Consider the following 26,469-nt stretch of genomic DNA (forward strand, 5'->3'; position numbering starts at 1 on the left):
GCTGCCCAAAATCCCAAAGTCATCCTAAGAAAGTGAAACACTTTGAGATCTGAAACAAAGGTCAGAAGACACAAACACCAGTTTGATTTTTTTTTTTTTTTTTTTTTTTTCCGGTACGCGGGCCTCTCACTGCTGTGGCCTCTCCCCTTGCGGAGCACAGGCTCCGGACGCGCAGGCTCAGGGGCCATGGCTCACGGGCCCAGCCGCTCCACGGCATGTGGGATCTTCCTGGACCGGGGCACGAACCCACGTCCCCCGCATCGGCGGGCAAACTCACAACCACTGCGCCACCAGGGAAGCCCCACTAGTTTGATTTTTAAGAGAGAAACCACCAGATAAGGAGGCGGGGTGGGGGGGCGGGGCGGTGGATGAGAAGGAGGAAGGCCGGCGAGCCCTTGACAATCTGGCAACTCCTCATCAGTCTCATAAACAACACTGAGATCAGGCATAAAGTGGTCCTGGCTCTCCTTTCTCCAGTAACAAATACTGTATATTCATAAAGGATGATACTGTAATAGACACTGCATATTCATAACCTCTTCCAGAGAGCCCAGTCCGAACCTCCTGGGACATCAGGAGAGCTTTCAGAGAGTTGTCCTTACTGCTGAAGAAAGTTCCCACCTGGGAGTAATGAGGTTGGAGAGCGGAAGGAGATAATTTGCTAAGTGGGATCAGTTGAACTAATACATGGGCACGTTCAAGGTTTTCTTTATTGGTTGCATCAAATTATTACAAAGTAAGGACTGCTGTGTGCCCCCCTGGTTCTCAGTACTGAAGAGGCAGCCTTAAAAACCCAGAGACCCAATTCTCCGAAAAGGTTACCCCAGAAAGTGTGTGCTGGTGATGCGGCGGGGTGACAAAATAAACAGCAGTGCGTAGGACTTCACTGCCACCAGCTGGGCCCAGAAGAAGTGCAGGCCAGGAGGAGGCCAGGAGCTGCCTACAGCAGAAGCCCCAGGTGAGAGGCTAAAACCAGCAGTTGAGTTACCTTCACCCTGTGCCCACCCGTCCCTCCCCAATCTCAAAGATTTGGAAAAGCTATTCTTCCTCTCTAAAAGCCAGGAGTTCCTGCCCTAAAGCTCAACATAAGGGGTTTGGAGACCAAAGTCCAGTTAAGGCTCTAAGCACGCCCTGCTCACTTCCGCCACCCCACAGCACAATCACACTTCCTTCGTGCCCCGGGATTTGCAGAATTTTGGAGGTGCAATGAAGTGCGGCCCGGAGATGGCAATTTTATGGCTCAGTCCCTTTATATCTCACGTCACCCCGGACGTGGATCAGACTCCTTGCACTGTCCACCTCACGCCCCGACCCCAGGCAACAGTCCCCCCATGCGCTCTGGCCACGTTGGATCAGCGTCAGGTGGAGCCAACTCACGCTCTGCACGAACTTGGAAAAGCTGCTCCACGCCAACTCTGATCTCTCGCACCTGGCTCCAATCCGTGGCCACCTGCACTTTGCGGGACGTTGCGCGGGGCGGCGCTCCCCCGAGTCCACACTGGTCTGCGGAGCCCAGGCGCGCGCCAGGGCGCGCGGGGCTCCCGGCATCCTCCCGTGCGGCGGGGCCCCGGAGCCTCCGGGCTGGCGGAATGGCCCGGGAATGCGCCCGGGTGGGAGCAGGAAATAACCCCTGGAGACTTAGAGACCTCGGGAGGGCTCGCTGCGGAGATCGGCTCTAGAAAAGGTTCCGTGAGCACGCGGCGAGGAGCACGTGAGCGGCGCTGCTTCGCTATAAAAACCCCCAGCTCTGCTGGGCGTGGGGAGCGAACGGAGCGGCAGGACTCGCCACCTGCGCCAAGAGAAACGGCGACGGTGATATTTCCTCCAGGACGCACGAGACGGTCCCGAGTTTTGGTGCTTCGATCCCTGGGAGTCCGGGCTCCGTGGTGCGTCTAACTTTGAGGCGGAATTCCCAGCACTTAGGCAAAAAAAAAAAAAAAAACGCGCAGACGCCGGGATGCGAGCGTTTTGGAAAATGTTCAGGGCTTGTTTGACCCTTAGTAGAGTTGGAGGAGGAGTAGCAGAAATCTTGGGCTAATTTCTTTCTGGTCGTCCACCGAAGAGGCAGCCAGGAGCGCCCGGGCTCGCCCTCAGAGAAGCCAGGGAGACCCCTGGCAGCCCGAGGCCCCCCGCAACAGAACCGCCCTTAATTTAATTAAGTCGCGGGATATTCCTGTGCCCCACGGGAGGCGGCTGGCGATAAACTCCGGACGCCTTTTGTAGATAAAGTTTGGTCCGCTCCACTTGCCCTCTCTGTCCGGGCCCCGTTGACCGCCCCCTCCTCTAGCGGCGGGCGCGGGCGGGGACATGGCCATGGGCTCGGCTTCCTGGCGCAAAGAGGCGCCGCGCCCGTAGCCGCCGCCACGCTGACCTCCCGCTCCCGCCCGCTACTGCGCTGAGCCCTGGCAACAAGCGAAGGCTGACGCCCAGAGGGGCAGGAGGCGGCGGTGAGAGGGGCCCGAGGGTCCGTATGGCCGCTCTCCGCCGGCCGTTGGTGTGTGCCACGGAGCTCGCCCGCGTCGCCTCGGGCTCGGAGCGGCTCTGAGCCGCGCCGCCTGCGGGGATCGACCTAGCCGTTCCGCGGAGCCGCGGGCAGGAACCCGAGAAGCAGGAGTCGGCGGCTCTTCCTCCCTGAAGGCAATGTGGCCGGCCGGCGCGGGCACCAAGCTGCCCTGTCCCCGGGACTCTGCGCTCCGGCGGGCGGCTTTCTCTGGGAACCTCACCGCCCTGCCTTCTCACCTGATGCCAGCCGGCCGCAGCGTCCGGGTCTTCATCAGCGCCAACCCTGAAGGTAAGTCCTTTGCTTGCGCTTCTCCGTCTGTCCTTCTATCCGTCTACGCGGCGGAGCCAGAGTGCCATGGCACAGCCGGGCGCGCCGTGCGTCCCCGGCGCTCCCTTCCTCTAGCTAATACCGAGGCTGTCCTGAGCGCTTGGGACTTTAATTTGAATCACTTTTCTTCTTCCCTCGCTCATTCCTTCTGCCTGCTGACTTCCCCTGGGACACCAATTTCTCGCCCCCTGGGTTCTTTTCCCTTGGTCTAAGAAATGTCCGAGGTATTAACAGACGCTTCTGGAACCTTCATCCTGCCACTCCCCACCCCCACCCCGTTTTTCTTTCCTTTAGCGGTTTCTTCTCCGAGGTTATCGTGAAACGCAAATAATACGTCCTCTCGCTCTCTCGGCTCCGCGGCAGATTCCTGAATGGGGCTCCCTCCTCTGCCACTTGTTCAGGCCGAGGCGAAGTGAGAGCATGGGGTTCCCCGAGGCTTGCCTCTTGCCGGTGTGCTAGTGGGACCCTTTGTCTTGGGGAGCTAAGGAGACTTGTGAACCCAAGATCCGCAGAGAGCGAGGGGAAACGCGCTGTGCGGTCCCGAAACAGGCTGACGCTGGTTTCCAGGTGGAGCGTTCAGGATGAGTTCATCTCTACAGTTGGATCTTGGGCTAGATGGCCCCGGTCTAGAACTTGGCCTTCTCAGTCGTGTTCCAGCTAAAGGCTGGGGCCCTGGTAGCTGCTAAATGAAAACTTGTTGATTTATTGCATTCACAAACCACAGCGGCTGAGCTCCGGGTGGTCAGTTTTCTCTCATCGCTGCCTATCAATTCACAGTCCTGAACGTTAACTTTCATTCCCAGTAAGTGAAGAAAAAGTAGGATGCATTTGACTTGGCTAGGATAAAACTGTAAGAGTTGCTCTTTCCCAGAAAAATAAGTGTTTGGCCCTAAGATGAGTTTATAGGAGACTGAAATAGGCGTGTGAGATGGGAAACTTGCTACACTCTAACAAGCCTTGGTTCTGACAGAGAAGTAAAGGAAAAAAAGAAAGTTAACAGTCATATGGATAGAATCATCATTGCAAAACCCAAGGTTCTGGTTGCCTGTAAAAAGCATTCAGAGGACCTATAAAAAATAGCTTTCTAAAAAAATTACTGTTTCATAAAACGCTAGCAGAAATTTCAGGTACAGTTCACCTTATGACAAAGGGATTGGGAAAAGAATCAAATAGATAACCCACAGTGATTAGTATTAGAAGGGCTGTACACTTTTGAGGGAGGGTATGACTGTCCTCTTATCAATTTACAACTCTGTTTCACAGCACTTAGTAATTAAGGAGGCTTTTTGAAAGCTGCAGTACATTCTTTAAAATTCCTTTCATCTGAACTATGTCTTACAGGATTTTTTACTTAAATCTGGATAAAGAAAACTGTGGGGCTGTGCAGCATGTTGAAGGACCTAAGGAAGTTTGCAACTTAAGTTTTCGGTGTTGTTTTTAAAAATATTGATAAAACAGTATTTGAGAGAATTTAATTTTCCTGAGCTTAAAAAAAAAACCTTATAAGAAGTGTTAAGTGTGCTGATGTAAAACCAGTTAAGTAACACTTTTCTTTAAACAAGTTGTTTTTAAATACAGTGAAAAGTCTGCTAATATCATTAGTAGTTTATTTTTCTTTACATTTGTAATTTCTAGGATAAAAATCAGTGATAATGGATTTATATCAAGTTAGCTTAATATTGAATTAATATTCAAGATTAATGTCATTTTTCTTAAGCCAGTACATGTGATTCTATAAGTTTTCCCATTTCTTGAAATACAGTAGAAGCTTCAGCGTGTATTAACATTAGGACAGCAGACAAGAGAGGGGGTGAATCATGCCTTCTGGTCACTGAGCTGGGCAGCTTGAACATTGATCTTAAAAGCCCAGAAATGTGACTCTTACCTGAGAAATTGCAATAGGAGCAGGACTTCAACTTTTATCCCAAATGGAGAGCTGAGGGTATGTTAAATAGAAAAGACAGAGATAGGTATTTTTTTTAAGAGCCTGAACATGAAGCTTTGCGATCTCCGTAAATGCTCTGTCAGAGACAGCACTTTACCACCAGATCTTTATGGATATGACTCAGGAAGCAAATGGTTGTGTTTTGGTGCGATCCCGTATTAGATTGTTGGCCAATACTCAAGAGCCTCTCCGCTGTCAAATTAAGACAAAGAATTTTATCTCATGCTTTTCTTTACAAGCGGGAATCCAGTTTATGCTCTAAATAAAAGCTTCTCTGTGTTGAACTCATAGCAGTACTTTTAAGAATCCAGAAAGGATCTCCCTTAGATTGCTTTACAGAGCTTGTATGAAATTTCCCTATCAGTAATTAGGATAATACATGTTTTTAGAACATAGGTTAGCTCAGTCAGTAGTTCGGTTTTCGTTCTCAAACCCTGTGAGGATGGTAGACCAGAGGGTGTTCTCCCTATTTTACAGAGGAGACAACTGAGGCACCAGGTTAAGCTCATCTAGCAGAATGAAACAAGCTGGAGCTCATCTAGCAGAACTCATCTAGCAGAATGAAACAAGCTGGAGCCTGCAGGGCCCTCAAAACATCTCTCTTGGTACTTAGGTTCATGCCTGATTTCTGTAAATGTCTTAACACCCATATGGTCAAGAAAGTCAGCTGGCTGTAGTCAACAATGCTGGCCTTCCTCTTGAAGCCTGACAGCCACAAGAAGCTGAGTAGCAGGAAGGAACCATAGCTGCCCTGACCCACTTTACCCCCATGAAAAGGTAGCCATAGGAGCATTCAGGGAAATGGTAGGATTTTCTGAACTCTGAAGGACACATTCCTATGCAAAAGCATATCTGCATCAGACCTGTCCCCACTGTGTGATAGACACTCAAGAAGAGCCAGTGTGGGAGAGGAGTAACTGTCCCCCGTTCTCTTGCGTGGACGGACCTTGGACTTCATCTAGTCCCACCTCCCACCAACGTAGCAGTCCCATCTGTGGCATCTTTATTAATCCTTGGAATTTTTCCAGTCGTTTAACCACTGTCTCTCTGCCAGAATGGCACTTATACCTCCTTGGAACAGTGGTTCTAAAGCACATATAAATTTCTCCACTGTGATTAGCCTGAATTGAATTGTCCGTGAGTACGCAGAGGAGAGGAGCCTGCACGGTTCTCTCCCTGTGACTGAAATTGGAGGGGGCTGTTAAATAGTATTCCTCTTCTGTGCTTCATTTCTTACCCAAGGCTCCTTTCCTTATAGGGACACATCTCATACTGGGGACTCTACTTTCATCATCTCATTAAACCTGATTACCTCCCAAAGGCCCCACCTCCAAATATGATCACATTGGGAGTTAGGGCTTCAATATATGAACTGGGGGGGGGGGGGCAAACACTCAATCCATAACATTCTGCCCCTGACCCTCCCACAAAATTCATGTCCTCCTGGCATGCCAAATACATTTATTGCATCCCAACAACTGCAGAAGCCTTGTCTTGTTGTGTATCAACTCTCAAGTCTGAAGCCCAAAGTCTCAGCTAAATAATATGTGGGTGAGACTCCAGATAGGACTCATCGTGAAGCGAAATTCCCCTCCAGCTGTGAAGCTGTTAGATAAGTTATAGGCTTCCAAGATACCATGAGGGGACAGGCGTAGGATAAAGTTTTTCATTCCGAAAGGAATGAGAAAACTGGGAAAATTAGACAGAAGAAAAGGATGAAGGGTTCCAAGCAAATCCGAAACCTGACAAGACAAATGCCGTTAGGTTTTAAGGCTCTAGAATAATCCTTTTTGATGTGATGCTTTGCCTTCTGGACGTGCTGGGGTGACAGTCTCACCTTTATGGCTCTGCCGGGAGGGAATCACCCACCCAGGCTCCAGGAGGCCCTGCCCCCAAGTCTTTAGGCAGAGGCCACCTCCCCTGTTGAAGCCCAGGTGATGCCTCCCCCAACTTTGAAACCAAGGAGGCAGCCCTGATGACCTCTGAATCTTTGGGGTCATTCTTCCTTTGTCTTCAAGAAGAACACATGTTCACAGGCAGTAGCCCTGTGTTTCCAGTCCTGTAGGGCCTAAGAGGTCTGACAGCCTTCCTTTCTGTCAATCTGTCTCCTCCAGTTCACACTGGCCGTGTTTCTGCTGGGCGGGGGGGTTAAGGGGGGACGGTCCATGCTTCACACATATACTCATTTCTTTACCAAATGGTTGTGTGACCACACCCTTACTGTTCTTTTCAGAACAATGTTTTTTGCAATATGGATAGGCAGAGAACTTTCAAGATCATCAAGTTCTGGTTCCTTTTTGCTTAACAGTTATTACTTCAATTCATCTCTTTCTCATTTTACTATAAAGAGATGGGGGAAACCAAGCCAATCCTGCAATACTTTCTTTAGAAATCTCCTCAGCTGAACATCCAGTTTCATTGGTTCTAAATTCTACCTTCCACAAAACACTGTTCAGCCAGTTCTTTGCTACTTTATAAGTCACTTTTTCTCCATTGTCCAATAACATGTTTCTCATTTCTGAGAGTCACCAGAAGGCCTTTGTCGTCGATAGTCTGGTCATGATTGTTTATGTATTCTCTGAGAAGCCATCTCTCCAGCTCTCCTCTTTTCTTTCTGCGCTCTTACCAGAGTCTCCTTTAACAGTCCCTTCATGGCATTCTTGGCTTTTTCTAGCATGCACCTCAAAACGCTTCTAGCCTCTAGCCAGTTCCAGAACTGTTTCTACATTCTTAGATATTTGTTAGAGCAGCACCCCACTTCTTGGTACCAAAATCTGTCTTAATTTCCTAGGGTTGCCATAACAAATTACCATAGATTGGGCTTTAAACAACAGAAATCTATAGTCTTGTGATTCTGGAGTCTAGAGCCTGAAATCAAGGTGTTAGCAGGGCTGTGCTCCCACTGAAGGCTCTAGGGAAGAAACTTTCTCTGCCTCTTCCTACTTTGATGCCAGTCCTTGACGTCTGTGGGCTTGTGGATTTATCACTCCAGTCCCTGCCTCATCCTCATATGCGGGAGAGAGAACTCTTGTGTCTCTTCTTCTAAGGACAGTAGTCCCATCATGGGACCCTACCCTCATGACCTCATCTAAACCATTATCTCCCAAAGGCTTCACCCCAAAATACCATCACACTGTGGGGGGTTAGGACTTCAACATGTGAATTTGGGGGGATACAGTCCTTCAGTCCATAATAGGTAAAGTCTAAACCTGAAAAAAGACCAAATATTGCCTTTATAACTAATAAAAGCTGAAGCAGGCCAGTACTCCTTATCTGTGATCCCCTGGGCCAGATGCGATTTTGCAATTCCACATTTTTTTAGATTTAGGGGGGAAATGGTGCATATGCTGTTTATTATTATTAATATCTGATAACCAGATATGAATATGTTTATAAGAAAACATGACTAAGTGCTGTACTGTAGAACTTTCTGCAATGCTGAGGATCTTTATCTGCATTATTCTGTGTGAGAGCACTATTTACATATGGCGGTTGAGCTTTTGAAATGTGGCTAGTATGACTAAGAATATGAATTTTTAATACTTCACAGTAATTGACTTAAATTTAAATAGACTCATGTGACTATTGGCTGTTGTATTGGACACATAGCTCTAAGTGGGGTAATAAGGACTGTAAGTGGCGTCATGTCCATCAAGGTCAGGTTTCGCCACCATCGACTGAGGTCACTTCAGGTTTTGCTGCCAGATGAATTGGGGAAAAAAATTGTTTTCAACACTGGGAGGATTTTGTAATTGCAGGTAAGGGCTGTAGCTCTTTACTGGGGAATGTGGCTTTTAACTTTAGGCAAGTGGGTTTCCCAGTACTGAACCTCAGAATTGCACAGACTTACCCTCCCCATCACTATCAGCAGTGGACAAAGTCCAGACCCCTCCCCATGGGCAGAATTGAGCCCTCTAAAATTTAAGATACAGAGGAGCTGAGAAGAATGACAGATTTACTTACAAGAGAGAAAGAAGGGGCTGGGCTGTTTGTGCTCAGATTTTCCTTCCAAATGCATCCATCAGATAAAGACACTTGTCCCCTGAGGAATAAGTGCCGGCCCTGTCCACGGCTACTAGTAGATCCCTCTGTGTGTCAGGAGACATCTGGAGTGGAGAGAAAGATACCTCCAATGCCTCTTTTGTTTGTTTCCCATCCCCTCACCACCCCCCGACACACAGATTTATGCACTGGTCATCTTTGAAGATTGTGCACTTTTGTCTACAATGTTAATGATTGGATGCTGAGTCCATTCCCACTTAGACTTTTTACTTTACTCGTCTTTGCATCTTCCCTGACTCTCTTCTCCATTCCTTTGGAGTCTTGGTCGGAAAGCTTATTCTCCAATTGGCAGAAGCCGCAGTAATAAGAGAGAGATAATCCCTACAGTTGCTGCATCCAATGGCCATTGGCTTTAGCTTGTGCTCCCAGACAAGAGGCAGAACGATGTGTGTCAAGAAATTCGCAAGAAACCTATGAATATTCTTTACCATGGTTCTTCTTACCTTTCCTACAATGCTAATATCCAGGCTCCTTAGTTTTTCATTGTTTTTATGAGTCATTAGAAAAAATAGTTAAGCACAAGAAGCATTTATATACTCTTCTGATGCTGCAAGAATATCTTTCAAAGTTGAGAGTCTTAAAGGAAAATATCGTGAACGGCTGGCTCTTTTATGATAAATGCACACAGGACATTTATAATAAATGAATTATAAAATTTTAGTGGTTGAGTCTTCAAGTCCTTCAGCAAACATTATTCAGGCAGGAGAGAATACTAGATACAAGTACAGACTTGAGAGCCAAACTAGCCAGGTTTGACGACTCCTCAGTCCACCGTGTAATGCAGTGATTTCTTAAGCAAGTTGTTTAACTTATTTGTTCTCAGTTTCATAATCTCTGAAAGAAGACAGTAGTACCCGCCTCACAGGGTTATTGAGTAGATTAAATAAGCTAATAGACGTAAAGCACTTAGAACAGTGCTGGACACTTATTAAACATTGTTTGCTATTATTATCCTTATCATCTTTATTAGTTTCCACTGTGATCCAGACACTGCAGGTATGGATATGCGGAGAGGAACAAGGCATTTCGTGCCCTCAAGGGAATGCCGTGAAGCTATCAGAACTCAGTAGTAAAAATAAAAGCCGTTCCAGATATTGTAGGAAACAATGTAAGGGTTGAAGGAGTGAAAGTCAGGGGCACCATTAGGCATTTAGGTCCCATTGCCAAAGCTGTCACCCAGAGGGCAGAAAAATGTAGAAGCCACTGCCAGGATCACAGCTGCCGCTGGGGACTGGGTAGCTGGCTGGCTTCTACAAGCACGCGCTGAACCCGAGTGTCAACCACAGCTGGTGGCAGAAGAACCTCCCTGGTTCCCCTTGCCCTCCAGATCTCACACAGATTGTCCATCTGGCAGAACGGGATTGCATTCGGACCCTGGCCACAAGTACGACTAGGACCCTCCAGGCTTCCAGCCCCTCCATCACAAGGGAGAGAATGAAAGAAGTGCTATCGGATGTTCAACCCCAAGAAACAGTATCTGGCCCGGGGTGGGAGGGAAGGCATATTCACTCATTCACTTATTCAACCACTAATAAGCCAATGAATGAAGCCCCCACCCCATATGGGTGCTGTTCTGTGCTTAGAATACAACAGTAACAAAACAAGCGGGTCTCTGCTCTCACAGAGTTTACGTGAATCATAAATTATATGTGATGGGCACTGAGCTAAGATATGAGCAGAGCGTTAAAGAGACAATGAGGGTGAGTACGCCAGCTTGGGGCTGAGGATGCGGGGTTGGGAGGGCCCCCCAGAGGAAGGAGTGGAGAGCCAGGGTGTAGAAACTGTTCTCTACGGTAATGGAATATGAGGCAAAGAGATGGCGAGATCTCTACAGGGAATAGAGAGGGATCACCTTGATTATTCAACGAAGAGCTTTTATCCTTTTGAATAAGAGTGGCGCTGATGTCTTGAGGTGATGGTATCGTTTGTCCCTTGAAAGTGGCTCATTTAGAATGACATTTAAGAAAGCGTGACTTGGACCATATGGGTACTCTGTGTCCAAATAGATCGTGACTTGATGGTTTCATAAATCATCTACTGATCTTTAAAAATTCTTGTTACACCATAGCAATGGTGCATTTGCCATTTTAAAGGGCGTCTGCAAGTTTGTATTTTGTTTCAGTTGCTGTGTATCAACTTGCCCCAAAACGCAGTGACTTAAACCAGTGATTTACTGGTTTACACATTTCTCACTCCTGTGTCTGGCTCCTCTGTGCTCCTCCATGAGGGCTCCCTCGCTCCGGCTTATTCTCATCATTCAGGATTCATTGTAGGGGATTGGCTTCCCCAGAGAAAGGAAGTGCAATCTGCTGGGCCTCTTCAGGCCTGGCCTCCGAAGTCCCAAAATGTCACTTTCCCTGCCCCTGCGTCCTATCTATGTGAGTCATTAAGGTGAGCCTAGAGTCACAGGGAGGGGAAGGAGACCCCATCTCGTGTTGTGGGGTGAGGCACGTGCATGCAGGGAGGGGAGGATTTCATGGTGGCCAACTATGAAAGCTACTGAGAGTCCCAGTTATATCGTGTGGTTTCTGTGGCTTGGCTTTGTCCTAATTAGATTAAATGAGATAACATGTGAAAATGTAGTAAACTGAGAGCCTGACACATAGCAAGTGCTCAACAAGAGTTACTAATCAGAATAGTTGCTGTTGTGATGATGATGAGTTGTTGAGGCTTGACAGTGACTCTGTAAACTGTACCCTCCTAGATCCCCCCGAATTCTGAACTGAGGGAAAAAAGACCAAAGAGTTTGCAGATAGGAGATCAAATTATCACCATTTTTGCTGACAAAGGTAACACCAGAGGATGCTTTTGGGCTTCCTAGCACTAAACATCAGAATGAGACAGTCTTCTGCCCCCACACTGGCAGTGGGGCTGGGGAGGGTGAGGGACGGAGGGTCTGCTCCACAGAACAGGAGTCTGGAGCGGGGAGCACAGCCACGCTCTCTGTGGACAGACGGGTCACTTCTCCAGGGAGAGGGGTGAGCAGGTGGGTGGAGCTTGCCACCCACATTTTCCAGTCAAACAAGTCACCCTTTAACTTTCCACCCAATTCTGGAGAGGGTAAGCGGGGCAGTAAAGAGAGTCCAGGAGTCTTCCGCTCCAGAAGGGCTTCTCTTCCCTAGCACGAATATTCACTTATTTCGACTTTAGCATTTGTACACGGTGGAAGCCTTCAGTTACCCAGGATCATTTAAATCAGATCATATAGTTTGACATACCCCAAATTATATCCCAGTGAAATAGCTTAATACAAAGAAGAGGAGACAGTGAGTTATAGGGTGTTACATACCTTATATATAAAAGCAGAAATTCCATGCAAATATCCATATCAGAATACTTTTGTAAGATAAGTGCTTAGCAGGGCTTTGGGAAAAGTCGCTTTATCTCTCTAGAAATAATTTGTCTTAAACCACTAGGTTTTGGGGTACATTGATATGCTGCAATATACAACTAAAAAGTACAAACTCACAAACACCTTTTAAGATGGCAAATGATAGAATTCCTACAGATAACAGGCACTCATCTACAAGGCAGTCGAGTTTGATAAAGTAAGCGGACTGTTCTTTTCAACTCAGGAAATTCTTTTAAGTCTCGTTCTTCATGGTCGTGTGATTTAAATAAAAGTAAAACTTGTAGTAGATGGCTCACAAGGATTCGTAGGTGCTGAGTTATGTACAATCTAAAAGAAAATGATATTAACTTAAAGATTCCTTTGTATAACTTCTTCAGAGCTTGGTTTCCATCATATTTTTTGCTGTAATTAAACAGAATTCATTCTACAAATTAACATGTTGGCTGTTGTATAATTAGAAAAAGATTTGTGTGATACTAAGTTACTGAAAGGTTAAAAAACTGCAGCTTTGGATGCAATTCAAAGGGAATAATACCCACTTCCAATTAAATACTTCCTTGAAATCTCATTTTCAATCCAGAATATTTGAAAGACTTTGACGTGGGGTACACTCAAAACAGAGAGCAAAGCCTAGATGTCAGGTGTCTTATTCCAAGAGTGATTCCAAGTGCAGAATCTAACTCAGAAATGAAATCACAAAATTGAAAGGGTATCCTTCATAATGCTGAATCTGATCCGTTATGTATAGTATCATTCAGAGATATTCTTGCCCCTGAATATATTTTCTTTAGATTTTATTCTAAGCATCAGCTGCACTATTGGTTAGATAGGCATTGTATACACCAAACTCCTAACTGATTGGTGTGGAGAGTTACAAAGGAAGTAAGAGACACATGCTGCTGCCTTTGTTTTTTTAGACTCATCCATCTAGGAGGCAGGACCAACACAGCTGCCAAAAATATCAAGGCAAACACTGGCTGTGAGAGGGATGTTTGTGCGCAAAGGTCAATTGGAATAATTGGAATCAAACTGTCATATCTGATATCCCAGTCAGGCATGAACTGGTCAAGTTTTGTTAAAAGGGAAAGACCAAGATGCGTCAAATCTAAGAGAGAGCCCTCTCTACTGCAGTGGAGTGGCCAGCGGGGAAACTGGTCCAGCTGCAGGTGATGAGAAGCAGTCTCTCTGCGGAGACCACTGAAAAGAAGACATGAAAATAAAAGCTCCCTCTTAAGCCCAGGGTCACTCTCTTCGGAAGCCCACTGTAATAACAGAAAAAGGAATATGCAGGAAAAGTGTAAGACCTTCCCACCTCTGAGAAGCTACCGTTGGTGGGTATGTATATGCAAACTTGTGGGGGATGATTGCATTCATAAAATAGGAATTTCACAATTTAACGAAATCACTCTGAACTAGTAAATCTTATAAAGTGGGAGGCTTTTGTCATGTGGCCCCCCAATTTTTTGTACTCCTCCCTTTGACAGGTGGAATCTATGACGTCTTTCCTCGAATCTGGGCTCTCTAACTGGTTTTGGCCAATAGGATACAGAAGAAATAGCTGGGCCAGGCTTTTAGAAATTGGTCACTTCATTTTCTGTCTTTGAAACACTTGTTCCTTAGACCCCAGCCACCCCTGAAAAGATCCCTTAAGAGAAGTGAGCGGTAGCACCCCCACCCCCCACCCTCTGCCCACCCCCAGCAGAGTCCTCCCGGCAGACCAGTGGTGTATGGAACAGAAACTCCCTCCCCACCAAGCCCCGCCCAAATTGCAAATCCAAGAGAAAAATGAGTGAGGATTGTTTTAATTTGTTATGCAGTAATAGATAAGTAAAAGGCATAAAATGAAACAAATGCACTATAGTGTGGGCTGGCTAAGGTGAAAGAATTTGGGGGGCACATCTGGATTTGCATCCAGAGATTTGTTATAATCTTGGTAAAGCATTTAATTTCCTCAAGCTTCATTGTCCCTCAAACTGCTGAATTTTGAGCATAATATTGGGTTGACCAAAAAGTTCGTTTGGTTTTTGCCGTAACATCTCACGGAATAATAACAATGGTACCTACCTTAGAGGGCTAGCATGAGAAATAAATAAATAAGCACCTAAGACAATGCCTGAAAGATAAGGAGGGCTTAACATTCTAGATCAGAATTTGCTAAAAGCCCTAGGCGATACAGAAAAGAGGCATAAGCTTACAAGGGAATGAGAATTACTTGAATCACTGCTCTTTTGTAAATTGTGACATGAAATGGGTCATTGTTCCTAAATTATGCCACCTATATAATCATGTAAGCTTTTAGCTAGAACGGATGACGTAAAACAGTGTATTTTTTAAATGTTGGTTTAACACCTAAGTTCAGCCCAAATTATGAGGCATTAAGTTAATAAGTTACATCTTTAAATAAAAGAGCCGCCACACCTTAAACTTACTTTCAAAAAAGTTATCTGGAAAAAAAACCTCTTTTGAAACCATACGTAGCAAGCAGATTTCAATAAAATGACATTCAAAGAGAATAAAAAGTTAGCACTTTATCCTTTTAATGTAAGATGTACTAAAATCTTATACTAAAAATCGTTTCTTTCACACATAGAGTCCCTTTAATGTTGCTTTAAATCTACATGAAGGTTCATAAGTCATTTTTTTAACTCCTGTTCATCTTTTAGGCCTTGATGCACAGTTTGCTTTGCCACAGATGTTCCAAAGAGCATGTCGTGGCCACATTTCTGTGGGAAGGACCACTGTTGTTAAAAAAAAAAAAAAAAAAGAGCAGCCATCTTTATCTAGGAAGGATTTCAATACAAATCTCATGTATGATTGAAAACTGTCTCATTCCAAGTGGCTGCTATGGTAGAATGCCCCAACCCTTATGTAAGTTGATCATTCTTGTGTGCCTGTAAATGTTACTGTAAGCCTGCATTATATCGAGGAAATAACGTAGGCATTCCTGTTGAAGTTTGGGGTGGAGGAGAGTAGAGAGGAGGCGTGAAGAGAAGGGAGGAGATGGAGCTCTTAGGTGAACCAGTGCATAAATACAGCCAGGGGTAGATGGATGATAACTTGAATCTGGAAAGGGTTAATTCATCTGTGCACTAATTCTGCCCTATGAATCTCAGAGTAGCATGGAATTGAGAGGGAAGGCCCTGGCATCTAAGAATTTTGAAACAGAAACAATGTTTGCTTTTGAACTTTGAGTTTGGTACTCCTTGGAAAGAGCTAGGTACTTTGGCAGTCTAGTCCCCCCTCTTGGGGCAGGAGAGCCAGAACGCTGAGCATCCGCAGGGCGGAGGGAAGCCAGGAGCCTGCCATCCTGGATGTACCTTGTATGATTATTTTAAAAAGAAAGGAAATCGAGGGGTTAGCCAAATGCTTTGGTACTTCTACCAAGATTTTTAAATATTTGAAACTCACTCTTTGGATTCAGTTCTTATTTTCTAATCTTTTCTTTTTGTCGTTCCTTACCCTTTTCCTTTTGGAAACTTACAATCTATCTCAGCTGTGTCAAAAAGAAAAAAAAAGTTTTACTTTTGCTGATAGGATAGGAGCAGAACGGACCCATGCTCTGCAGGCGGCTCTAGTGGGTGTATAAGCGGGAGGGAGGGGTTCCTTTTTACACTCTGCTGACCTCAAAAATGCGTAAGTAAGTTGCTTCTCTGCCAGCACCTGCTCATGGGGGCAGGGCAGTACAGGTTTCTAGGCCAGGAGTTTCATGCGATACCACGGCATCCAAGAATCACATCACTAGCATCCTAGATTCAGTACTGCCAAATGTTTACCTGTTGTGTGACCTGGGGCAGAGTCTAGAATGTCAATCTTCCTTTTCTGTCAGAACTAAAAACATCTATATTGTATCAGTATATCTTACGGAGTTCTGAGGACTAAATTCTAATGTCATATACACACAGTGAGCCCTACATAGAAACAGAGCGTTCTTCTTTTCTTAAAACTCTTCCAAATACATGAATCTTAAACTGACTCTAAGCCGATATTAAGTAATTAGGTTCCAGTAAAATAATTAATATTGAGTACTCACACAGAGTAGGTGCTCAAGAAAGACTTGTTGAATTCAAAGTCATATTAAGAGAGATGAAAGTGGAGAGGAGGTGGGGGCAGTCTACCCACAGATCCAGCTTTCCCAGGCGTTCCTGCAGGACCAGCTCTAGTGCACAGAACCCATTCCCCTAAGTTGCAGTCCCTGTCGCCTCCCACCCTCACCTCCAGCAGAGCCAACCCTCTCTCTGGCAATATACCCAAACTCCTCATACCTGTACGGCTCCCCTGCTCTTCTGGGTGAGACTAGGTCCCTACAGGGATGGTTGTAGAAACCCAACCGTGCATGCCCCATCCCCCAAGCTAGAGCTTCCATGAAGCCACATTCCATGAATACAGCTCCTGATTTTTTGCTGTAGCCACCCAAGGGAGAGGAAAATTGGCGGAGAAGGGCGTCTTCCTCTCAGGAAAGCAGGGACTGAAGGATGATGAGATAAGAAGAGATTTCTGCCATGAAACCAGACAACAGCAGTGTAGTTTTAAGTTCCCATGCAATTCTCACAAAAACAGTGAGAAATCAAATACTGCTAATGTTATGGTCTAGCTGCACTGTGACTTTGGGGACCAGTAAGGAACCTTGCCACTTTCTGTAACATTATCTTTATGGCAAGTTTCCTTTTGTGTTCCATTTAAATCATGCGCAGTCAGGCTTGCATATCAGCCATTTAGAAGTTGGAGAGATTTGAGCGTTTTCGCTAGAGAACTTTCTCGTTTTCTAATAGCCTTGTGTGTGCGTGTAGTATAATGTTTGTGTCCTAGAGGCGACCTGTGGTTAGGAGGCATGAAATGGACTGAAACGTTTTGCCTTCTACTTTTGGTTTGGACAGTACCTCTGCTACCTTGGGCAGTTCTCCCTGGGACTCTTTTCCTCATCTGTAGAATGAGGTAGATGAAACACAGGGCTTCTGGGACATCTTCCAGCTCCAGCATTACATTACTCCATTTCTTTAAACTCCACAGCAGTTCCATTTTGTTTTATTTGTTTTTAAGAAGAGGAAGTGTGTGCTCTAGCTCTGCCTCCTACCTTTGTGAACAATTACTCTATCGTCGGAAAAATGATGATAATATCCCCTGACCTCCTTGACTCAGATGTTTGTCATGATAATGGATGGAGAAGCACTTCTGAAACTGCAGCGTACTGCAGAAGTGAACACTGTTGATTATTGGAATGTTGGAAGTACAGCAGAGGACAACCAAGTCAGTGGGAAACCTCACCAGGATTTAGAAACCCTTCCCACCTGTTCAGTATTAAAACTGGAGAGTGTGAGTAGGATGAAATAAGCATAAACGTCCTCTTCTTGAGGCGTACAGATGAGACTTTTAGGTTGACAAACTTGTTGTGCCTTTGGGTAAGGTGGTTGAATATAAACTCCTGGATAAAAGGGGTTGCATCTCCACCCTGAATGGTGTGATGGGATTCATCCTGTGTGTACATCCAACACAGGATACACACGGGGACTAGTGAGTAATCGAGCCTAAAGTCTCACAATCTGGAGCTGGAAACACTTGAGTTTGAGATCTTGCTCTGTGCCATTTTCTGACTCGGTGACCTTAAGCAAGTTATTTAAGCAAAGCCACAATTAGAGAAATTTTCTCTAAAATTGAACATAGGATTCTTATGAGGCTTAAATAAGATAAAGCTTGTGAAATGCTTATCACCTGCCTGGCACATAATAAGTCCTCATTAAGTGTTAACTAGGTTTATTTTTATCATTGTTGTTATTTATTAGCTCCATTATCTCCTTACCTAGCAGATGCTGACAACTCAGCAAGTTGAAGAGGTGACATCAAGCCTGGCTCAGCTAGCTGGCAGTCATTAAAAACAAACAAACAAAACCCTCATCTGCCAGTGGTATCTTGTTGCCCACTCAATTAGAAGAGGGAAAGATATGTGACATGATGATACAGTTGGGAAACATTTCTATTCTGTTTGTTTATATTAAGCCAGAATGTTTCTTTCCAGCTGTCAAGGTTGACATCTTAAGAGGCCATGGTTGTTACAAACATTTTAAAAGTGCTTTTGTAGAATTATCATCAGAAATAAGCTTATGAGCTAGGAGGATAGGCATGCCTTCTTGCTTTACAGTCAGACCCTGTTTTTAATCAGAAATTCACAACAGTCATTTTACAAATATTTATTGAGGGCTTTCTACATGCAAGACACTGTTCTAAGCCCAGATGATACAGAATTTAACTATGTTAAATAACTGTTTATTTAACATACACATCACCCCTACTGTCATGGGTTTCATGTTCTAATGGAGGAATCATGTGAAAAAAGCAAATAAATTAAAATATCTTTAAAATATCTTTGTAAACTTTGTAAAGTCCTTGGGATGATGCATACCATGAAGAAAAATGAAGCAAGGTAAGGAGAAAGAGTAATGGGCAGAATTACTTTCCCATCAATGAGTGGTCAGAGAAGGTCTGCCTGATGAGATATTTGAACAGAGCCATGCACGGAAGGGAAGAAGGGAGCCAGCGAGATAACATGGAGGACAAGCATTTCTGCCAAGAAGTGCATGCAAAGAAGAAGCAGTAAGTGCAAAGGTCCTGAGGCACAGCATGCCTTAGGTGCCCAAGGAGCAACAAGGTCAGTGTGGTGGAGAACAGATGGAGACGGCAATTTTCACAAAATGTAACACCCCAGTATAGCAGGCACCAAACAACCAGAACAGATACTGTCTATCGGCAGCCAGTAAGCTGCACCTGTGTGTCTCTGCTGAGCATCAGCCTTGGTAGACAATGAGATCAGGGAACATATGGGGGCCAATATCATGTGCAGCCAGCATGTTATCTAGACTTAGCTCCATAAACCAACTTTACCCACAAAACATAAGGATTTTTCACTATTTATTTGGGTAGTATCCCATTCATTGATTCCATTTATTTTTAAAAGTGATTCTAAGAGAAGTTTCCAAACATATTTCCAACATTGTTGGAAAAGAGGGTGTGTCAATATTCACTTGGATGTATATGTAGGTTTGTTAAAAACGAACCTGATCAGTGTTTTGTTTTGTTTTTTAAATTCAGCAGTTGTTCGGTGTCCTAATGATGTAGAAAGGTGTGCAGCCTAACCTGCCTCTACTGGCTGCCTGGGTCCCTGGGAACTAGAATGGAAAGGGATGAGAGACATAATAGTCAGATATTCAGAGGAAGCAGGTGGCAAATGGCCCCAAACCTTGGAAATAATACCCATACAAGAGAGGAAAAAGCCATTTAAACATATGTGACCTGGCTAGACAGGAAAGCCTCTGTGAGGTGGCAGAGAGGATGGGGCCAGCCTTGGTCTCTGGGTGCTGGAAAGATGCATTGGCTCTGCTTGTTGTAGCTCCAGGTGGATCCCTTAACCAAGCCTCCTAAGAAATCTTTTACAAATTCTTTTTATTTTATTGTTTTTAAATGAGTTCAAAGTTTATTTCCACTGAATGGATGAGAAGGTCTTTCGGATCAAATGAGGAAAAAGCGTCAAATTTGTTGAACTTTAAGATATTAGGCGATAATAAACATTAGAACAAAAAATTTAAACTTAAAAAATAGATTTTATATCATCCTTGACTTTTTATCCATCCAGATACTGGAAAGTTTCTTTGTTACACGTTTCTGAGTAACATAATGTTATTACTTGGTATTTAAAATACCTTCATGTAGAGCATATCTTATTTTTTTAATAATCTTTATTGGAGTTTAATTGCTTTACAATGGTGTGTTAGTTTCTGCTTTATAACAAAGTGAATCAGCAATACATATACATATATCACCATATCTCTTCCCTCTTGCATCTCCCTCCCTCCCACCCTCCCTGTTCCACCCCTCTATGTGGTCACAAAGCACCGAGCTGATCTCCCTGTGCTATGCAGCTGCTTCCCAATAGCTACCTATTTGACATTTGGTAGTGTATATATGTCCATGCCACTCTCTCACTTTGTCCCAGCTTACTCTTCCCCTTCCCCATATCCTCAAGTCCATTCTCTAGAGCTGTGTCTTTATTCCTGTCCTGCCCCTAGGTTCATCAGAAACTTTTTTTTTTAATTCCATATATATGTGTTAGCATACGGTATTTGTTTTTCTCTTTCTGACTTACTTCACTTTGTATGACAGACTCTAGGTCCATCCACCTCATTACAAATACCTCAATTTCGTTTCTTTTTATGGCTGAGTAATATTCCATTGTATCTATGTGCCACATCTTCTTTATCCATTCATCTGTCAATGGACACTTAGGTTGCTTCTGTGTCCTGGCTATTGTAAATAGTGCTGCAGTGAACATTGTAGTACATGACTCTTGTTGAATTATGGTTTTCTCTGGGTATATTTCCAGAGGTGGGATTGCTGGGTCGTATGGTAGTTCTATTTTTAGTTTTTTAAGGAACCTCCATACTGTTCTCCATAGTGGCTGTATCAACTTACATTCCCACCAACAGTGCAAGAGGATTCCCTTTTCTCCACACCCTCTCCAGCATTTATTGTTTGTAGACATTTTGATGATGGCCATTCTGACTGCTGTGAGGTGATACCTCATTATGCTTTTGATTTACATTTCTCTAATGATTAGTGAAGTTGAGCATCCTTTCATGTGTTTGTTGGAAATCTGTATGTCTTCTTTGGAGAAATGTCTATTTAGGTCTTCTGCCCATTTTCGGATTGTGTTGTTTGTTTTTTTGATATTGAGCTGCTTGTATATTTTGGAGATTAATCCTTTGTCAGTTTCTTCATTTGAAAATATTTTCTCCCATTCTGAGGGCTGCCTTTTCATCTTGTTTATGGTTTCCTTTGCTGTGCAAAAGCTTTGAAGTTTCATTAGGTCCCATTTGTTTATTTTTGTTTTTATTTCCATTTCTCTAGGAGGTGGGTCAAAACGGATCTTGCTGTGATTTATGCCATAGAGTGTTCTGCCTACGTTTTCCTCTAAGGGTTTTATACTGTCTGGCCTTACATTTAGATCTTTACTCCATGGAGTTTATTTTTGTGTATGGTGTTATGGAGTGTCCTAATTTCATTCTTCTACATGTAGCTGTCCAGTTTTCCCAGCACCACTTATTGAAGAGGCTGTTTTTTCTCCATTGTATGTTCTTGCCTCCTTTATCAAAGATAAGGTGACCATATGTGCATTGCTTTATCTCTGGGCTTTCTATCCTGTTCCATTGTTCTATATTTCTGTTTTTGTGCCTGTACCATACTGTCTTGATTACCATACCTTAGTAATATAGTCTGAAGTCAGGGAGCCTGATTCCTCCAGCTCCATTTTTCTTTCTCAAGATTGCTTTGGCTATTTGGGATCTTTTTTGCTTCCATACAAATTGTGAAATTTTTTGTTCTATTTCTGTGAAAAATTCCATTGGTAGTTTGATAGGGATTGCATTGAATCTGTAGATTGCTTTGGGTAGTGTAGTCATTTTCACAATGTTAATTCTTCCAATCCAAGAACATGGTATAACTCTCCATCTATTTGTATCATCTTTAATGTCTGTCATCAGTGTCTTGTAGTTTTCTGCATACAGGTCTTTTGTCTCCTTAGATAGGTTTATTCCTAGGTATTTGATTCTTTTTGTTGCAGTGGTAAATGTGAGTGTTTCCTTAATTTCTCTTTCAGATTTTTTGTTGTTAGTGTATAGGAATGCAAGAGATTTCTATGCATTAATTTCGTATCTTGCTACTTCACTAAATTCATTGATTAGTTCTAGTAGTTTTCTGGTGGCATCTTTAGGATTCTCTATGTATAGTATCATGTCATTTGCAAACAGTAACAGTATTACTTTTTCTTTTCTGATTTGGATTCCTTTTATTTCTCTTTCTTCTCTGATTGCTGTGGCTAAAACCTCCAATATTATGTTGAATAATAGTGGTGAGAGTGGGCAACCTTGTCGTGTTCCTGATCTTAGTGGAAATGGTTTCAGTTTTTCACCATTGAGAATGATGTTGGCTGTGGGTTTGTCATATATGGCCTTTATTATGTCGAGGTAAGTTCCCTCTATGCCTACTTTCTGGAGGGTTTTTATCATAAATGGGTGTTGAATTTTGTCGAAAGCTTTCTCTGCATCTATTGAGATGACCATATGGTTTTTCTCCTTCATTTTGTTAATATGGTTAATATGGTTAATATGGTTGTTAACATTGATTGATTTGCATATATTGAAGAATCCTTGCATTCCTGGGATAAACCCCACTTGATCATGGTGTATGATCCTTTTCATGTGCTGTTGGATTCTGTTTGCTAGTATTTTGTTGAGGATTTTTGCATCTATGTTCATCAGTGATATTGGCCTGTTGTTTTCTTTCTTTGTGACATCCTTGTCTGGTTTTGGTATCAGGGTGATGGTGGCCTCGTAGAATGAGTTTGGGAGTGTTCCTCCCTCTGCTATATCTTGGAAGAGTTTGAGAAGGATAGGTGTTAGCTCTTCTCTAAATGTTTGATAGAATTTGTGAAGCCATCTGGTCCTGGGCTTTTGTTTGTTGGAAGATTTTTAATCAGAGTTTCAATTTCATTGCTTGTGATTGGTCTGTTTATATTTTGTATTTCTTCCTGGTTCAGTCTCAGAAGGTATGTGCTTTTCTAAGAATTTGTCCATTTCTTCCAGGTTGTCCATTTGATTGGCATAGAGTTGCTTGTAGTAATCTCTCATAATCCTTTGTATTTCTGCAGTGTCAGTTGTTACTTCTCCTTTTTTCTTTCTAATTATGTTGATTTGAGCCTTTTTCCTTTTTTTCTTGATCAGTCTAATGGTTTATCAATTTTGTTTATCTTCTCAAAGAGCCAGCTTTTGGTTTTATTGATCTTTGCTGTTGTGTCCTTGATTTCTTTTTCATTTATTTCTGATTTGATATTTATGATTTCTTTCCTTCTAACTTTGGGTTGTTTTTGTTCTTCTTTCTCAAATTGCTTTAGGTGTAAGGTTAGGTTGTTTGAGATTTTTCTTGTTTCTTGTGGTAGGATTGCTATAGACTTCCCTCTTAGAACTGCTTTTGCTGCATCCCATAGGTTTTAGGTCATTTTGTTATCATTGTCATTTGTTTCTTGGTATTTCTTTAATTTCCTCTTTGATTTCTTCAGAGATCTCTTGGTTATTTAATAGCATATTGTTTATTCTCCATGTGTTTGTATTTTTTACAGATTTTTTCCTGTAATTGATATCTAGTCTCATAACATTGTGGTTGGAAAAGATACTTGGTATTATTTTAATTTTCTTAAATTTACCAGGGCTTTCTTTATGACCCAAGATATGATCTATCCTGCAGAATGTTCCATGAGCACTTGAGAAGTGTATTCTCTTGTTTTTGGATGGAATGTCCTATAAATAATCAATTAAGTCCATCTTGTTTAATGTATCATTTAAAGCTTGTGTTTATTTATTTTCATTTTGGGTGATCTGTCCATTGGTGAAAGTGGGTTGTTACAGTCCCCTACTATGATTGTGTTACTGTCGATTTCCCGTTTTATGACTGTTAACATTTGCTTTATGTATTGAGGTGCTCCTATGTTGGGTGCATAAATATTTACAATTGTTATATCTTCTTCTTGGATTGATCCCTTGATCATTATGTAGTGTCCTTCTTTGTCTCTTGTAAGAGTCTTTATTTTAAAGTCTATTTTGTCTGATATGAGAATTGCTATTCCAGCTTGCTTTTGATTTCCATTTGCATGGAATATCTTTTTCTCTCCCCTCACTTTCACTCTGTATGTGTCCCCTAGGTCTGAAGTGGGTCTCTTGTAGACAGCATATATATGGGTCTTGTTTTTGTATCCATTCAGCCAGTCTATGTCTTTTGGTTGGAGCACTTAATCCATTTACATTTAAGGTAATTATTGATATGTATGTTCCTATTACCATTTTCTTAATTGTTTTGCATTTGTAGGTCTTTTCCTTCTCTTGTGTTTCCTGCCTAGAGAAGTTCCTTTAGCATTTGTTGTAAAGCTGGTGTGGTGGTGCTGAATTCTCTTAGCTTTTGCTTGTCTGTAAAGGTTTTAATTTCTCCATCAAACCTGAATGAGATCCTTGCTGGGTAGAGTAATCTTGGTTGTAGGTTTTTCCCTTTCATCACTTTAAATATGTCCTGCCACTCCCTTCTGGCTTGCAAAGTTTCTGCTGAAGGATCAGCTGTTAACCTTATGGGGATTCCCTTGTATGTTATTTGTTGCTTTTCCCTTGCTGCTTTTAATATGCTTTCTTTGTATTTAATTTTTGACAGTTTGATTAATATGTGTCTTGGCATGTTTCTCCTTGGGTTTATCCTGTATGGGACACTCTGTGCTTCCTGGGCTTGATTTACTATTTCCTTTCCCATATTAGGGAAGTTTTCAACTATAATCTCTTCAAATATTTTCTAAGTCCCTTTCTTTTTCTCGTCTTCTTCTGGGACCCCTATAATTCGAATGTTGGTGCGTTTAATGTTGTCCCAGAGGTCTCTGAGACTGTCCTCAGTTCTTTTCATTCTTTTTTCTTTATTCTGCTCTGCAGTAGTTATTTCCACTATTTTATCTTCCAGGTCACTTATCCATTCTTCTGCCTCAGTTATTCTGCTATTGATTCCTTCTAGAGAATTTTTAATTTCAGTTATTGCATTGTTCATCATTGTTTGCTTGCTCTTTAGTTCTTCTAGGTCCTTGTTAAACATTTTTTTATATTTTCTCTATTCTATTTCCAAGATTTTGGATCCTCTTTACTATCATTACTCTGAATTCTTTTTCAGGTAGACTGCCTATTTCCTCTTCATTTGTTTGGTCTGGTGGGTTTTTACCTTGCTCCTGCATCTGCTGCGTGTTTCTCTGTCTTCTCATTTTGCTTGACTTACTGTGTTTGGGGTCTCCTTTTGCAGGCTCCTTGTTCGTAGTTCCTGTGGTTTTTGGTGTCTGCCCCCAGTGGCTAAGGTTTGTTCAGTGGGTTGTGTAGGCTTCCTGGTGGAGGGGTCTAGTGCCTGTGTTCTGGTGGATGAGGCTGGATCTTGTCTTTCTGGTGGGCAGGACTGCTTACAGTGTTGTGTTTTGGGGTGTCTGTGACCTTACGTTTTTAGGCAGCCTCTCTGCTAATGGGTGGGGTTGTGTTCCTGTCTTGCCAGTTGTTTGGCATAAGGCTTCCAGCACTGGAGCTTGCTTGTCATTGAGTGGAGCTGGGTCTTAGCGTTGCCATGGAGATCTCTGGGCGAGTCCTTGCCGATTGATTTTATGTGGGTCCAGGAGGTCTCTGGTGGACCAGTGTCCTGAACTTGGCTCTCCCACCTCAGAGGCTCAGGCCTGACACCTGGCCGGAGCACCAAGACCCTATCAGCCACACGGCTTTCTAAAGAGAGCAGTGTTTGTGGTGAGTCTGGCCTCCAGCCAGTGGGTCCGACGCTGACACACTCCCGCGTCTGCTCCTGTTAAAAATTCTTTAAGAGGGAAAACTAAGGCAGCAATTCTGAAGCCCATTATAAAATTGATGGGGCAAGGACCACCAGCCCTATGGTGTCTGCATCATTGAGGGCAGTAGCAGCAGCAATGAGATTGATGGTAATCAGTAGCGGAAGCTTAAGTGAATTCACCTGGGGCACCTTACAGCCCAGCAGCAGCTGTGATATGACTGCTGTCAGGGACAGTGGGGATGCATGGTACGGGTTTCACAGCTGCTAAGTTCCCAGGACACTGTATATGTAGTAAAACCTATAATTGCAGTAGCAAAATGTAATGGCACAGAAGGAGAACGCATAAGCCATGTGTTTCATAGCAGATCCCCAAGGTAATCAAGAGTTTCATACTGGCTATTACTTTTTCATTCATGCATGTGTCCGTTCACTCACAGGACCAATAAGTGTATGGTTGGATCTGTCCACTGCTTCCCCTCCCCCAGTCTGGTTTGGAAGCTGAGGGAGCATGGGTTACACAAGCTTTCAAGATGTTAACAATCACAAAGGATTGTGTGGCTTTTGGCTCTGGAATCTGAAAGTGCCAGGTGTATCTGGATTTCACTACTTCATAGCAGTGTGTCTTCTTTCTGTGAGCCTTTTAAATGGGGCTAGTAATAGGACTTGTAAGCTTCCTATGAGAATTACTGGGATAATATATGAAAAGCACTTAGCTCTGTGCCTGGCATAATAGACACATTAAAGCTAGTTCTGATGATTCAAAATGGGAATAAAAGTATAGACTGGGGAGTGTGGGGGAAGAGGATGAGAATGAAGAGGAAGAAGAGGAAGAGAAAAGAAAAGGAAGAAGGTCGAGCAGAGGGGGAGGAAAGCAGTTAGGGAGGAGAACATGCAGGG

The 26,469-nt window shown here is 43.4% G+C and overlaps 1 protein-coding gene across 1 annotated transcript in view; it reads left to right on the forward strand.

The window, feature by feature from the left end:
• The first annotated feature begins 335 nt into the window (after positions 1-335).
• The window catches only part of LOC141278769 (NACHT and WD repeat domain-containing protein 2-like), a 117,191-nt gene continuing 91,057 nt past the window's right edge, over positions 336-26,469 (forward strand). Inside the window, exon 1 of the mRNA XM_073805139.1 lies at positions 336-2,791. Within this exon, the coding sequence (XP_073661240.1) occupies positions 2,641-2,791 (151 nt within the window). The 5' untranslated portion in view covers positions 336-2,640. The remainder of the gene's footprint in view (positions 2,792-26,469) is intronic.

This window comes from Tursiops truncatus, chromosome 5 (assembly GCF_011762595.2).
Source record: "Tursiops truncatus isolate mTurTru1 chromosome 5, mTurTru1.mat.Y, whole genome shotgun sequence".
In the NCBI taxonomy this organism is placed as follows: domain Eukaryota; kingdom Metazoa; phylum Chordata; class Mammalia; order Artiodactyla; family Delphinidae; genus Tursiops; species Tursiops truncatus.